The 14,302-nt window shown below is 45.2% G+C and overlaps 1 protein-coding gene across 3 annotated transcripts in view; it reads left to right on the top strand.

Annotated features, from left to right (window-relative positions):
* Positions 1–12,756, top strand: part of LOC110529190 (T-lymphoma invasion and metastasis-inducing protein 2) — a 56,439-nt gene extending 43,683 nt beyond the window's left edge. For 2 of the 3 annotated variants that reach the window (XM_036984843.1, XM_036984842.1), the window contains 15 exons: positions 99–203; positions 409–487; positions 645–734; positions 982–1,197; positions 2,520–2,623; positions 4,956–5,168; positions 6,148–6,216; positions 6,652–6,777; positions 7,037–7,145; positions 7,428–7,607; positions 7,876–7,994; positions 10,915–11,023; positions 11,167–11,225; positions 11,324–11,502; positions 11,641–12,756. In XM_036984843.1, the coding sequence (XP_036840738.1) occupies positions 99–203; positions 409–487; positions 645–734; positions 982–1,197; positions 2,520–2,623; positions 4,956–5,168; positions 6,148–6,216; positions 6,652–6,777; positions 7,037–7,145; positions 7,428–7,607; positions 7,876–7,994; positions 10,915–11,023; positions 11,167–11,225; positions 11,324–11,502; positions 11,641–12,286 (2,403 nt within the window). In that variant the 3' untranslated portion in view covers positions 12,287–12,756. The remainder of the gene's footprint in view (positions 1–98; positions 204–408; positions 488–644; positions 735–981; positions 1,198–2,519; positions 2,624–4,955; positions 5,169–6,147; positions 6,217–6,651; positions 6,778–7,036; positions 7,146–7,427; positions 7,608–7,875; positions 7,995–10,914; positions 11,024–11,166; positions 11,226–11,323; positions 11,503–11,640) is intronic. The other variant, XM_036984844.1, reaches the window with a different exon arrangement.
* Positions 12,757–14,302: the final 1,546 nt, after the last annotated feature.

The raw sequence follows: 14,302 nt of genomic DNA, 5'->3' as shown, positions 1-14,302 counted from the left end.
GAGCCAATTGGGCCCATAGGGATTAGGGAGCCATTTGGGTCGCATTGACTCATTCACTTGGGTCGCACATTGACTCATTCACTTGGGTCTTGAACTAGGACAGGCACCTGGACCCGAGCCAGCACTGCCTGCGTGTGAGAAGGCTGGTGGGTCAGGACACAGAGACCAGCTCCCCAGCACTCACAGATCCACTACGAGACCTGGTAAGGCCCCAGCTATACAGTAGCAATTCACTGGTAAGCAGTCACTTATTGTGTTATCTCAGAGTCAATACATTTCAATATTAAACCATAATTCCAGGATTATTATCATTTTGTTTCAGAGACAACATTTCTTGCCCCTTTAGGAAGTACATTGATTATGTGTTGATGAGTTGTTCTTCACTCTTCTATGTTCTTCTTCTGAAAGGTGTATGATGAGCTAGAGGTCTTCCCGCTCAATGTTTTCACCATACAACTGTCCCGCCCAGACACAGCAGTGGACTTTGGTGAGTAGGGATTGTGTGTAGTGGGGATTGTGTGTGTGCGTTTGTTTGTGTCTGTGTGTGTGTGTTTGCAAAAAAATGCTTATTTACACTTCGGTTACCTTATTACAGTATAATATCATGTCTTACTGTTTTAACCTCTGACCTATCCCACCTGTAGGCTTTGCTGTGACGGGCCATGTAGACGGAACCAGGAAAAGCCATATCTATGTGAGTGAGGTCACTCCAGAGGGACTGGCTTTCACTGAAGGTACGTCAATTCATAGTTATGGTGTGCTGGCGCTCTGACCAAGATGTAAAAAATTGTCTGGACCACTACTGTTCTAGGAATGTAAAACTGCAATAGTAAAGGTGGTTCAAGAAGGCAGCTTAATTCAATTAATTATTTAACATAAATAAACATACTTTATTTCAGGAATAGAACACACAGTACAGATGATGTATCTTACCTAGTGACAAACACTAACAGCCTGATTAGTAATGTCTCTTTCCCTCAGGTCTGAGAGCGGGGGATGAGATCCTGTTTCTGAATGGGACCAGTGTGTCCTCCCTGGACATGGGTCTGACGCACCTGTTGTTCAGCCACCAGACCCTCCATCTGTTGCTCAGACGAGAGGACACGACCACTGAGGACCATACCTCTGTCTGGTCAGACTGTGGCCCCTGGCAGCCAGCACCACCGCCACCCAGCCACTGTGGCCCCTGGCCTACAGGTATAGAAAGCACATTCTATAGAAAAGTTTGTGGTCATACGCACATCCTTAAAAACATAGGTGCTGGGCTAATAAAGAACACTAGTATAGAACAAGAAGGCCCTCACACTTTTAAAGCTCCCAATTCACTGCTTTATTGACTACTTTTTAAAACGGCACTTCTTGTTCTAAAGATTCTAAAGTTCACATTCCTCATCTTCATACAGATACTGTTATTGACATCGGGGTACTTCTTAACCTATTTGAACTAACTCAACATTTGGTTTACTGGAGGGCATTCAGTGTCTTCTACCAGCAGGTTTTCATTTTTCAGCACTAGAGGGCCTCAGGCAGCAGTATCTTTGATCAGCCAGTGTGTCTGTGGAGGGGAATGCCATGCTGCCCAGCCAATTCCACAGGGTGTTTAGGCCTGGCTGGAGACATTCAAATGCCTCATGCTGATTCAATTAAGAGGATGTGAAGACAGCTGGCATGTCTGACTGGTCTGGGCAGCGCAGCACGGTCACTCCATGATGGAGCTAGGATCATTATTGTCTTCATTACATCATGCAATGGTATGTGATTAGATCACTGATTACTGGCATGAGCATAGGCCATCGTTAAATCACTGACAAACAAAGTGTATATATATTGTTGAAAAACAGATACTGAATTTACACTTGAGTGTGCCAAACATTAGGTAACACCTTCCTAATATTGAGTCACAGGAAACTGTTGAGCGTGAAAAACCTAGCAGCGTTGCAGTTCTTGACACGTACACAATCCATGTCACAGTTGTCTCAAGGCTTAAAAATCCTTCTTTAACCTGTCTCCTCCCCTTCATCTACACTGATTGTGGATTTAACAAGTGACATTAATAAGGAATCCAATAAGGGATCATAGCTTTCACCTGGATTCACCAGGCTATGTCATGGAAAGTGCAGGTGTTCATAATGTTTTGTTCACTCAGTGTATAATGATAGTAGTCTCTATTCTGTCTCAAACAGATGATAAACACTTGTTTGTTCCTGTTGGTGTGAGGCCAAGTAGGCTGTATAAGACCCCTGCGAGAGTAGGTGTGAGGCCAAATGAATTGCTCCTGCCTGCTGGGCTTGTAGTGAAGCTAGATTGATGGTGGTTGACACCAGTCAGGTGCACTTAACCTCCCCGCCAGTACAGAACATCCACCATTCATCCCACGGACTGCTGTAAAACTGCCTCTAGTGATTTAAACCAGGAATTCCCTCTCAGCACCTGTATGTGTGTGTGTGTTTGTGTGTGTGTTTGTGCACAAGCATTCTGGCCCATCTTGAATCATACTGTCCTGTCTGCTTATCTCTCAGATATGCTACTGCCCCAGGAGCTTCCAGAATGCTCTGTAACGTCTCCCTTTCAGGAGCTGTCACAACAACCACAACCCGCTGATGGGACGGAGCAGCTCAGCCAGGTGAGATGGAGTGTGTGTGTGTGTGAGTGTGTGTGTCAGGTTAAGAGCAGCAAGTGGTGTGTTTGATGGCGTGTCCTGTGTTGGTGATCAGGGCACCTGCTAAAATGAGATGAGTGGCCAGGAGAGTACTGGCTCAGGTTCGACAAACTCCAGGGATGAATGGCTACCAGCAGAGGTCAGAACGCCCAGCCAGGCGTGTAGCATGTTGTTTCTATCTAGCTCCACCAGTGGGGCTATGTGCTGGGTTCTGTCCCAGGAGGATGATGTGGGGGTGGGGGACTTCATCCCTGGGACTTTCTCCCTGCCGTCTCTCAGACAGTCCCTGAAGGACATGCTGGCCGGGCTGCTGGATGAGGTAATCTCCTGAGCGAGCAGGCAGCCGACAGGATCACTCTGCTGGTTGTACTGTAGCTGCTGTAATGTAGTGCCTCTCTCTACTGTAGTTACTGTAATGTAGTGCCTCTCTCTACTGTAGCTGCTGTAATGTAGTGCCTCTCTCTACTGTAGCTGCTGTAATGTAGTGCCTCTCTCTACTGTAGCTGCTGTAATGTAGTGCCTCTCTCTACTGTAGCTACTGTAATGTAGTGCCTCTCTCTACTGTAGCTGCTGTAATGTAGTGCCTCTCTCTACTGTAGCTGCTGTAATGTAGTGCCTCTCTCTACTGTAGCTGCTGTAATGTAGTGCCTCTCTCTACTGTAGCTACTGTAATGTAGTGCCTCTCTCTACTGTAGCTGCTGTAATGTAGTGCCTCTCTCTACTGTAGCTGCTGTAATGTAGTGCCTCTCTCTATTGTAGTTACTGTAATGTAGTGCCTCTCTCTATTGTAGTTACTGTAATGTAGTGCCTCTCTCTACTGTAGCTACTGTAATGTAGTGCCTCTCTCTATTGTAGTTACTGTAATGTAGTGCCTCTCTCTACTGTAGCTACTGTAATGTAGTGCCTCTCTCTACTGTAGCTACTGTAATGTAGTGCCTCTCTATACTGTAGCTACTGTAATGTAATGCCTCTCTCTACTGTAGCTACTGTAATGTAGTGCCTCTCTCTATTGTAGTTACTGTAATGTAGTGCCTCTCTCTACTGTAGCTACTGTAATGTAGTGCCTCTCTCTACTGTAGCTACTGTAATGTAGTGCCTCTCTCTATTGTAGTTACTGTAATGTAGTGCCTCTCTCTACTGTAGTTACTGTAATGTAGTGCCTCTCTCTATTGTAGTTACTGTAATGTAGTGCCTCTCTCTATTGTAGTTACTGTAATGTAGTGCCTCTCTCTACTGTAGCTCCTGTAATGTAGTTTCTCCTTTTCAGTTTATTGAGAAATCATTGAAAACAGATGCAATTACTGAATTGGAATTTGAGTTTATTTCCTGAATTGACTGACTTCAATTTGAATTGACCTGCTGTATTGTACTGCACTGATTATGCATTGGTACTGTAGCTAGTGTTGTTCTGGTGTTATTGCTTGGGAAGGAGAGTTTTTACTGTTCAGGTCTTAGGTACAACTTATAGGATACATAGACTACACGCTCCTGAGAGATACACAGAGAACACATGTTACAGGAAATAATAAGCCCATAAATGTTCATGCTTATTTTCACCTTCTTTGTCCACGTTTGCTTCTATTTTAGAGGGTATTTTAAAGCTGGATTGCAGCACAGCACAACAGTCCTAACCAGAGGGATTTATCAGTTTGTCAGCACTTTATTATAGCCTGACAGGAGAAATTATGATGACAAATGGGCAAAGCTCTGGCTCGGGATCCTTCCTGCTACTGGGGGTTGCCTGGTGTGTGTGTGTGTGTTTACCGCCGATTGTGCTGCCTTTCAAATCTACTGAAGATCTTTGAGTGAAAATGGTGTCAATGTGGATGGATGGAAGTATATGATGTGACATGCTGTTTCAGTAACTAGACTCCCGGTTATGTATCAGATATCATGCTGTTAGTTGCTCTGTCTCTTGTCTTATGAAAAACTGAATAGCAGTGTTTACCCACAGTGTCCAAATCTCTCTGATCCTGTTTTGCCCATTATACAGCAGCCTGGCTTAAACCTATGGGCCCTCGTCAAAAGTAGTGCACTATTAGGGAATAGGATGTCATTTGGGGTATAGACCTGGCTCTCTCTGCACTTTCTGCCTCTCCAAATACAGAGGTTTGACAGACATGCTCTCGGAACTACAGAAGGGGTCGATGATTTTAACTGGCATTATGATTAGGTGCTTGTCGCAGTAGATTCAGGGCTGAGTTGTAACTTAACTCCCCAGAGTAAAGGGCAGTCATTTGATATTCAGAGCTGAAATGAGAATCTCTCCTGACTCGTCTCTCTTCTGTTTCCTCAGAATATTGAGACGGTGCGCTTGCTGAACCAGACCTTCTCAGAGGGCCGTGGGGCAGCGGGGGCAGTGGTGGTGGAGGGCCAGAGGAACCCCTACTCCATGGAGCCCCCCGTTCCCCAGACCCTGAAGCCCCCCTGCCCCAGACACATGTCCATCTCTGAAAGGCTCTGTAAGGTCATACAGGAATTGGTGGACACAGAGAAGTCCTACGTCAAGGTACACACCTGGCCCATTATTCACCAAGTGTCTCAGAGTAGGAGTTATGATCTAGGATGCGTTTAGCCTTTTAGATAAGGATGAATAGATGATATGAACAAGGGGAACCTGATTCTAGATCAGCACTTCTACACAAAAGAGAGGTCATGGCCTATTCACGACATGTATCAGAGTAGGAGTTATGATCTAGGATCACTTTTGCCTTTTATATAGTAATGAATGGATAGAGGGGATCTGATCCTAAATCAGCACTCTTGTTCTGATACACTTTATGAACACTGGTCCCTCACATTCTGCTGCCCTATCTAAGAGAATGCTGGAACATCCTCTCTGGGGATTTATAATTGATGGTCTCTCTTTATTAATGATCTGCCCGTTAATGAATGATCTCTAAGTGGCTGTTTGTTAATGATCTCTAGTAGCATTTAGTGTAATGCATATTTACTTACCCTCTTCTTTAACGCCCATGTGTCAGGCTGAGGAGAATGATGATGTCACAGTCTGATAGTGATGATGTCACTGTCTGATAGTGATGATGTCACAGTCGGATAGTGAAGATGTTTCAGTCGGATAGTGAAGATGTTTCAGTCTAGTAGTGATGATGTCATAGTCTGATAGTGATGGTGTCATAGTCTGATAGTGATGATGTGACAGTGATGGTGTCACAGTGGGATAGTGATGATGTCACAGTCGGATAGTGAAGATGTCACAGTCGGATAGTGATGATGTCAAAGCGATGATGTCAGTCGGATAGTGACGATGTCACTGTCTGATAGTGATGATGTCACCGCCGGATAGTGATGATGTTTCAGTCTAGTAGTTATGATGTCATAGTCTGATAGTGATGATCTTATAGTCTGATAGTGATGATGTCACAGTCTGATAGTGATTATGTTTTATTCTGATAGTGATGATGTTATTGTCGGTTAGTGGTGAAGTCACAGTCTAATAAAGTTTGTTCTCTGTCTCTGTCCCTCAGGACCTGGGCTCTCTGTTTGACATCTACCTAACGCCTCTACAGAGTGAGACCTTCCTCAGCCACGATGAGGTACAGTACAGATGGTGTGGGCAATATAAAAAATATAGCCTACATGTAAAATGTCTAAATATAGGCAGTTTTACATGTCTAAGCACATGTCAAATACAATAACATTACATTACAGTATGTGCTTATTTGATTATGACTTGTTAGTAAGCTGTATGTTAGTGTGACAACCGGGGTTTGAACCCGGGTGTTAGGGAGTTAACTCAAGTCTTCAGATCTCAGACAAGTCCATCCATCACATGAGCATGGTTCCCAACCACCTCTGTTACATTATCTGTAAATCTCTTTCCATCTTCTATTCTGTACTTTTGTAGCATTTTAGTTTGCTATGTAGTGTATATACAGTAGCTAAATGGTGCCCATAAAGGCTTTCTAATGATCAATAATCTTCTGTCCTCTGGTTCGTTTCTAACTGTTGTCATCTCCTCCCTCCACTAGATGGAGTCTCTGTTTGGCAGTCTGCCTGAGATGCTGGACTTCCAGAGAGTGTTCCTACACACCCTGGAGGAGCGCATCGCCTCCTCCCCCAACTTCAGCTCCCTGGAGACCCCGGAACAATTCAAGGTACAGTATATCCACAACAAGTCTGGTGATATGCGTGAAATGGCACCCTATTCCCATATAGTTCTGGTCAAAAGTAGTGCACTATTTAGGGAATAGTGTGCCATTTGGAACACATGTTGAAGGTCTAGTGGGAAAGCTTCACGTTTCATTAACAGGATGTTACTTAGCCTACTGACTGCAGTGTTAGTCAGAGGTAGGCCTGTTTGATGTTTACAGGAAGTGACTGTGCATTCTCTCTTCTTTTTCTTTCTGCATCCAGAAACTTCTTCTCTCGCTGGGGGGCTCCTTTCTCTACTACGCCGACCACTTCAAGCTCTACAGCGGCTTCTGTGCCAACCACATCAAAGTCCAAAAGGTTCTGGAACGAGGTAAGGCTGATAGCTATGCTACCTCATGTACAGTAGATCTGAACATCCCACTTACAGTAGTACCCTGTTCAACCATAGGCTAGAAAATGCCATCTAAGTGAAAAGTCAGTGAAAGTTCTGAGGATCAAAAGCCTGCTTTCTCATCTACACTAGACCAGAATATCCCGTCTACTCAGTTAATCATAAATTCCATCTGAAAAGCCAGTGCAAAGGCAGGGAATCAATACCTGCTTTTGCGATTCATCCACACACTTAGCCTAAGTCCTAATTTCCGGTTTACAGCGAAGACAGACCGGGCCTTCAAGCAGTTCCTGGAGGCGAGAAACCCCACCAAGCAGCACTCATCCACCCTGGAGTCCTACCTCATTAAGCCAGTCCAGAGGGTGCTCAAGTACCCCCTGCTGCTCAGACAGCTGGTCTCCCTGACCGACTCAGAGAGCGAGGAGCACAGCCACCTCACAGGTAGGACTACATATGACAGGGTTTATGTATGAGCATGCATAGACTCATACAGGGACGTGTACACACACACACACACACACACACACACACACACACACACACACACACACACACACACACAGAAACCATAAGACACACAGCACACACCCATTGCCAGGTCTGTCTGATGTGCTAGGCTTGAGCTCTATTGGTGTGTGCTGTAACACTTCGTCTGTCTGTCTGTCTGTCTGTCTGTCTGTCTGTCTGTCTGTCTGTCTGCATCCATCAGAGGCTCTGAGAGCCATGGAGAAGGTGGCCAGTCACATCAATGAGATGCAGAAGATCTACGAGGACTACGGAACTGTGTTTGACCAGCTGGTGGCAGAGCAGAGTGGCCCTGAGAAAGAGGTAGAGCATAGCCACCAGTCATACCATTATATGAGTGATATTACAAAAGATATAGGTCCCCTGTGGCTCAGTTGGTAGAGCATGGTGCTTGCAACGCCTGGGTTGTGGGTTTGATTCCCGCTGGGGCCTCCCATACGAAAATGTATGTGATTTTAAGTTGCTTGTACATTGTTTTGGATAAAAGTAAAGCAGTCTGCTAAATGACATCAACTGTATAGTGTAAGTCGGAAGTTTACATACATCTTAGCCAAATACATGTAAACTCAGTTTTTCACAATTCCTGACATTTAATCATTGTAAAAATTCCCTTTCTTAGGTCAGTAAGGATCACCACTTAATTTTAAGAATGTGAAATGTCAGAATAATAGTAGAGAGAATTATTTATTTCAGCTTTGATTTCTTTCATCACATTCCCAGTAGGTCAGAAGTTTACAAACACTCAATTAGTATTTGGTAGCATTGTCTTTACATTGTTTAACTTGGGTCAAACGTTTCGGTTGGCCTTCCGCAAGCTTCCCACAATAAGTTGGGGGAATTTTGGCCCATTCCTCTTGACAGAGCTGGTGTAACTGAGTCAGGTTTGTAGGCCTCCTTGCTCGCACACACTTTTTCAGTTCTGCCCAAAACTTTTCTATGGGATTGAGGTCAGGGCTTTGTGATGGCCACTCCAATACCTTAACTTTGTTGTCCTTAAGCCATTTTTCCTCAACTTTGGAAGTATGCTTGGGGTCATTGTCCATTTGGAAGACCCAAGCTTTAACTTCCTGACTGATGTCTTGAGATGTTGCTTCAATATATCCACATACTTTTCATTCCTCATGAAGCCATCTATTTTGTGAAGTGAACCAGTCCCTCCTGCAGCAAAGCACCCCCCCAACATGATGCTGCCACTCCCGTGTCTCACGGTTGGGATGGTATTCTTCGGCTTGCAAGCCTCCCCATTTTTCCTCCAAACATAACGATGGTCATTATGGCCAAACAGTTCTATTTTTGTTTCATCAGACCAGAGGGCATTTCTCCAAAAGTACGATCTTTGTCCCCATGTACAGCAGCAAACCGTAGTCTGGCTTTTCTATGGCGGGTTTGGAGCAGTGGCTTCTTCCTTGCTGATCGGCCTTTCAGGTTATGTCGATATTGGACTCGTTTTACTGTGGATATAGATACTTTTGTACCTGTTTCCTCCAGCATCTTCACACGGTCCTTTGCTATTGTTCTGGGATTTATTTGCACTTTTCGCACCAAAATACGTTAATCTCTAGCAGACAGAACGCATCTCCTTCCTGAGCGGTATGACGGCTGCTTGGTCCCATGGTGTTTATACTTGCGTACTATTGTTTGTACAGATGAACGTGGTACCTTCAGGTGTTTGGAAATTGCTCCCAAAGATGAACCAGACTTCTGGAGGTCTACAATTCTTCTTCTTGGCTGATTTCTTTTGATTTTATCCCATGATGTCAAGCAAAAAGGCAGTGAGATTGAAGGTAGGCCTTGAAATACATCCACAGGTACACCTCCAATTGACTCAAATGATGTCAATTAGTCAGAAGCTACTAAAGCCATGACATCATTTTCTGGAATTTTCCAAGCTGTCAACTTAGTGTATGTAAAATTCTGAGTGTATGTGAAATAATCTGTGAGACGTGATCTGTGAGACAAATAATCTGTGAGACAAATAATCTTTGAGACAAAGTAGATGTCCTAACCGACTTGCCAAAACTATAGTTTGTTAACAAGAAATTTGTGGAGTGGTTGAAAAACGAGTTTTAATGACTCCAACCTGAGTGTATGTAAACTTCCGACTTCAACTGTATATACAAATGTATGTACACAGCACACAGCCATGCAATCTCCATAGACAAACATTGGCAGTAGAATGGCCTTATTGAAAAGCTCAGTGACTTTCAACGTGGCGCTGTCATAGGATGCCACCTTTCCAACAAGTAAATTCGTAAAATTTCTGCCCTGCTAGAGCTGCCCCATAAAACTGTAAGTGCTGTTATTGTAAAGTGGAAACGTCCAGGAGCAACAACAGCTCAGCTGCGAAGTGGGAGGTCACACAAACTCACAGAACAGGGCCACCGAGTGCTGAAAGCGAGTAAAAATTGTCTGTCCTCAGTTGCCACACTCACTACCGAGTTCCAAACTGCTTCTTGAAGGAATGTCAGCACAAGAACTGTTTGTCTGCAGCTTCATGAAATGGGTTTCCATGACCGAGCAGCCACACACAAGCCTAAGATCCCCATGCGCAGGGAGAGCGCCAGCTAGAGTGGTGTAAAAGCTCGCCACCATTGGACTCTGGAACAGTGGAAATTCATTCTCTGGCGTGATTAATCACCCTTCACCGTCTGACAGTCTGACGGACTAATCAGTGTTTCGATGCCAGGAGAACGCTACCTGCCCGAGTGCATAGTGCCAACTGTAAAGTTTGGTGAAGGAGGAATAATGGTCTGGGGCTGTTTTCATGGTTGGTGCTAGGCCTCTTAGTTCTGGTGGAGGGAAATCTTAATTCTACAGCATACAATGGCATTCTATGCACAGACCCTGACCTCAACCCCATCGAACACCTTTGGGATGAATTGGAACGCAGACTGTGAGCCAGACCTAATCACCCAACATCAGTGCTCAACCTCACTAATGCTCTTGTGGCAGAATGGAAGTAAGTCCCTGCGGCAATGTTCCAACATCTAGTGGAAAGCCTTCCCAGGAGAGTGGAGGCTGTTATAGCAGCAAAGGGGGCACCAACTCCATTTTAATACCCATGATTTTGGAATCAGATGTCCGACGAGCAGGTGTCTACATACTTTTGGTCATGTAGTGTACATACATTATATTATAGTATTTTTATACAATTACATGAATCACAGAGTGAACCCTTTAAACCACTAACCTCCCAGACTGTGTCATCCTCTCTCCTCTCCAGGTTACAGAGATCTCCATGGGAGAGTTCCTCATCCACTCCTCATTAAAATGGCTCAACCCTCTCCCCTCCCTGGGTCGCATGAGGAAACATCCTGAGCTAATGCTGTTTGGTGAGTGGGACTTTTTACAATGAAGAGTTGAACCAGAATTACTGACTGGATGATATGGTGTTCAAATGTGTTCAAATGTGTGTTTATTACAACAATCAAAAATATCTGACTTAAAATCTAGTTGCTCCTTCCTCTCTGCTCAGTTTTCAAGAGAGCGGTGATCCTGGTGTACCGTGAGCGCAGCAAGATGAGAAAGAGGATGGTGAGTCTCAAACACATCTGATAAACTGTACTGGTGACTTCATGCTGTATACATGTGATATGACGTCATTGGAGTTCTAATGAGTTCATGTGCTCCAGACCACGTCACGCTCAGGGGACCTGGAGGCCTTCAAGTTCCGCTGGCTCGTCCCGGTGTCGGCGGTGCAGGTCCGCCTGGGGAACGCAGCAGGAACGGAGAGCCCATGTATCTGGGAGCTGGTCCATACCAAGTCTCAGGTGGAGGGGAGACCAGAGACCGTGTTCCAGCTCTGTAGCAGGTGACATTGAAAATGACAGAGATAATGAATGTTTCATCTGTCATGAAAAAGCCAGAAGAACAAAATATATACATTGGAATTAACATGGCAGTGCCTAATTGACTTGATCTCATATGGATCTATATGTGTCTTTTCCAGTGGTTTGGAGAATAAGGCCAGTGTAGTGAAAGCTCTTCGCTCCCTTCGAGACCGGACCTGTAGGCCCCTCCTATCAGAGAGAGGTTCTAGAGAGTACCTAGGCTCCCTCCATAGGACCCAGCCTGCACCGGTCAGAGCCGGCTCCTGGAGAAGACAACAGGAACTGCAGGCCATGAGGACTGCAGGCCACCAGCACCACTCTGACGACGGCAGTGTGTCCAGTGGTGCAACCCAACCCTGCCCGGGAGACACCCACTCGGAGCCCCAGCTTCACAGCCGCTCCACCATGGGCCTCCCCAGCCTGGAGGGCGCCACGCTGGGCAAGAGGGCCCGGCTGTGCTCCCTGACCAGCGCCCTGGAGGCCCAGCTCCAGAGACTCAACTTCACAGAGGAGGCCGGGCCGAGGAGTGCTGCGTCCCAGCAGGAGCACCTCAGACCGGGGCCCCACCAGCCCCATCCTGCTGCCCAGAGGAGGGCTAGCAGTCTGCAGGGTCCAGGAGGGCAGGATAATGACCCCCAGTGTGTGGACCTTAATGCCCTGCTGGGGAGGGACTTCAGTGTGCAGAGCCTGACCTCTGTGGTCAATGAGAACTGCTTCTATGACACAGTTATGGGGATCCAGAAGGCGGCCATTCCAACACTATAGGGGCCCTAGAAGTTGCCCCTAGACGCTGGTCTTGGGTCAGTTTTCCCCACTAATGGTTAACAATAGGATTGGGGGACAGCTGATCCTAGATCTGTACCAAGGGAAACTTCACCCGGAGAGCTGATGAACACTATAGAAGGTACACTCCTGTACCTGTCTCGACCCTAATCACACTGACTACATTAGTGCCTGGTCAAGGTACTATGGACTAGAAGATGAATCTCCTTAATGTGTTTACTCTGACTGGTGAGTAGGCTACGACTGAAGACCTGAGCTCTGATCACAGTTACTTGACTTTATCCTTTTATCTCCTAGTGGAGCAAAGGCCTCAAGATCACACTGTGACAGTATATACAGTGCATTTGGAAAGTATTCAGACACCTTTGCTTTTTCCATATTTTGTTAAGTTACAGCCTTATTCTAAAAAATATTTTCCCTTCATCAATCTACACACAATACCCCACAATGACATCACAATACCACATACTGACAAAGAAAAACAGGTTTTTCAAAATCTTCTGAAATGTATACTTAAAAAAAAACTGAAATATCACATTTACTTAAGAATTCAGACCCTTTACTCATTACTTTGTTGAAGCACCTATGGCAGCGTTTACAGCCTTGCATTTTCTTGGGTATGATGCTACAAGTTTGGCACACCTGTATTTGGGGAGTTTCTCCCATTCTTCTCTGCAGATCCTCTCAAGCTCTGTCAGGTTGGATGGGGAGCGTCGCCGCACAGCTATTTTCAGGTCTCTCCAGAGATGTTCGATCGGGTTCAAGTCCAGGCTAAGGCTGGGCCACTCAAGCTGTGTGCTTAGTGTCGTTGTCCTGTTGGAAGGTTAACCTTCGCCCCAGTCTGAGGTTCTGAGTGCTCTGGAGCAGGTTTTTATCAATGATCTCTCTGTACTTTGCTCCGCTCATCTTTCCCTCGATCCTAACTAGTCTCCCAGTCTCTGCCACTGAAAAACATCCCCACAGCATGATGCTGCCACCACCATGCTTCACCATAGGGATGGTGCCAGGTTTCCTCCAGATGTGATGCTTGGCATTCAGGCCAAAAAGTAAATCTTGGTTTCATCAGACCAGAGAATCTTGTTTCTCATGGTCTGAGAGTCCTTTAGGTGCCTTTTGGCAAACTCCAAATGGCTATCATGTGCCTTTTACTGAGGAGTGGCTTCTGTCTGGCCACTCTACCATAAAGGCCTGATTAGTGGTGTGCTGCAGAGATGGTTGTCCTTCTGGAATGTTCTCCCATCTCCACAGAGGAACTCTGGAGCATCGAGTTCTTGGTCACCTCCCTGACTAAGGCCCTTCTCCCCCGAATGCTCAATTTGTCCGTGTGGCCAGCTTTAGGAAGAGTCTTGGTGGTTCCAAACTTCTTCCATTGAAGAATGATGGAGGCCAGTGTGTTATTGGGGAACTTCAATGCTGCATAAATGTTTTGGTACCCTTCCTTAGATATGTGCCTCGACACAATACCTTCGACCTCATTGCTTGGTTTTTGCTCTGACATGCACTGTCAACTGTGGGACCTTATATAGATAGACCTGTGTGTGCCTTTCCAAATCATGTCCAATCAATTTCATTTACTACAGGTGAACTCCAATCAAGTTGTAGAAACAATCTCAAGGATGGTCAATGGAAACAAGATGCACCCGAGCTAAATTTCAAGTCTCATAGCAAAGGGTCTGAATACTTAGGTAGATAAGGTATTTCTGTTCGTTTTTTAATAGTTTTGCACAAAAAAATCAAAAAACCTGTTTTCCCTTTGTCATTATGGGGTATTGTGTGTAGATTGGTGAGAGAAAAAATAACAATTGAATCCATTTTAGAAGAAAGCTGTAACGTAACAAAATGTGTGAAAAGGGAAGGGGTCTGAATACTTTCTGAATGCACTGTGAAATCAGCGTCCTTTGTTTTGCTTCACTCTCTAAGCTCTGAGCACAGTTGCCTAAATTCAATAACATTCCTCCTTACTCTTGTTTGTGAATATGATGGAGTATCTTAGTCACA

The sequence above is a fragment of the Oncorhynchus mykiss genome, chromosome 8, assembly GCF_013265735.2.
Source record: "Oncorhynchus mykiss isolate Arlee chromosome 8, USDA_OmykA_1.1, whole genome shotgun sequence".
In the NCBI taxonomy this organism is placed as follows: Eukaryota; Metazoa; Chordata; class Actinopteri; order Salmoniformes; family Salmonidae; genus Oncorhynchus; species Oncorhynchus mykiss.
This window is presented reverse-complemented; position numbering and strand designations above follow the sequence as displayed.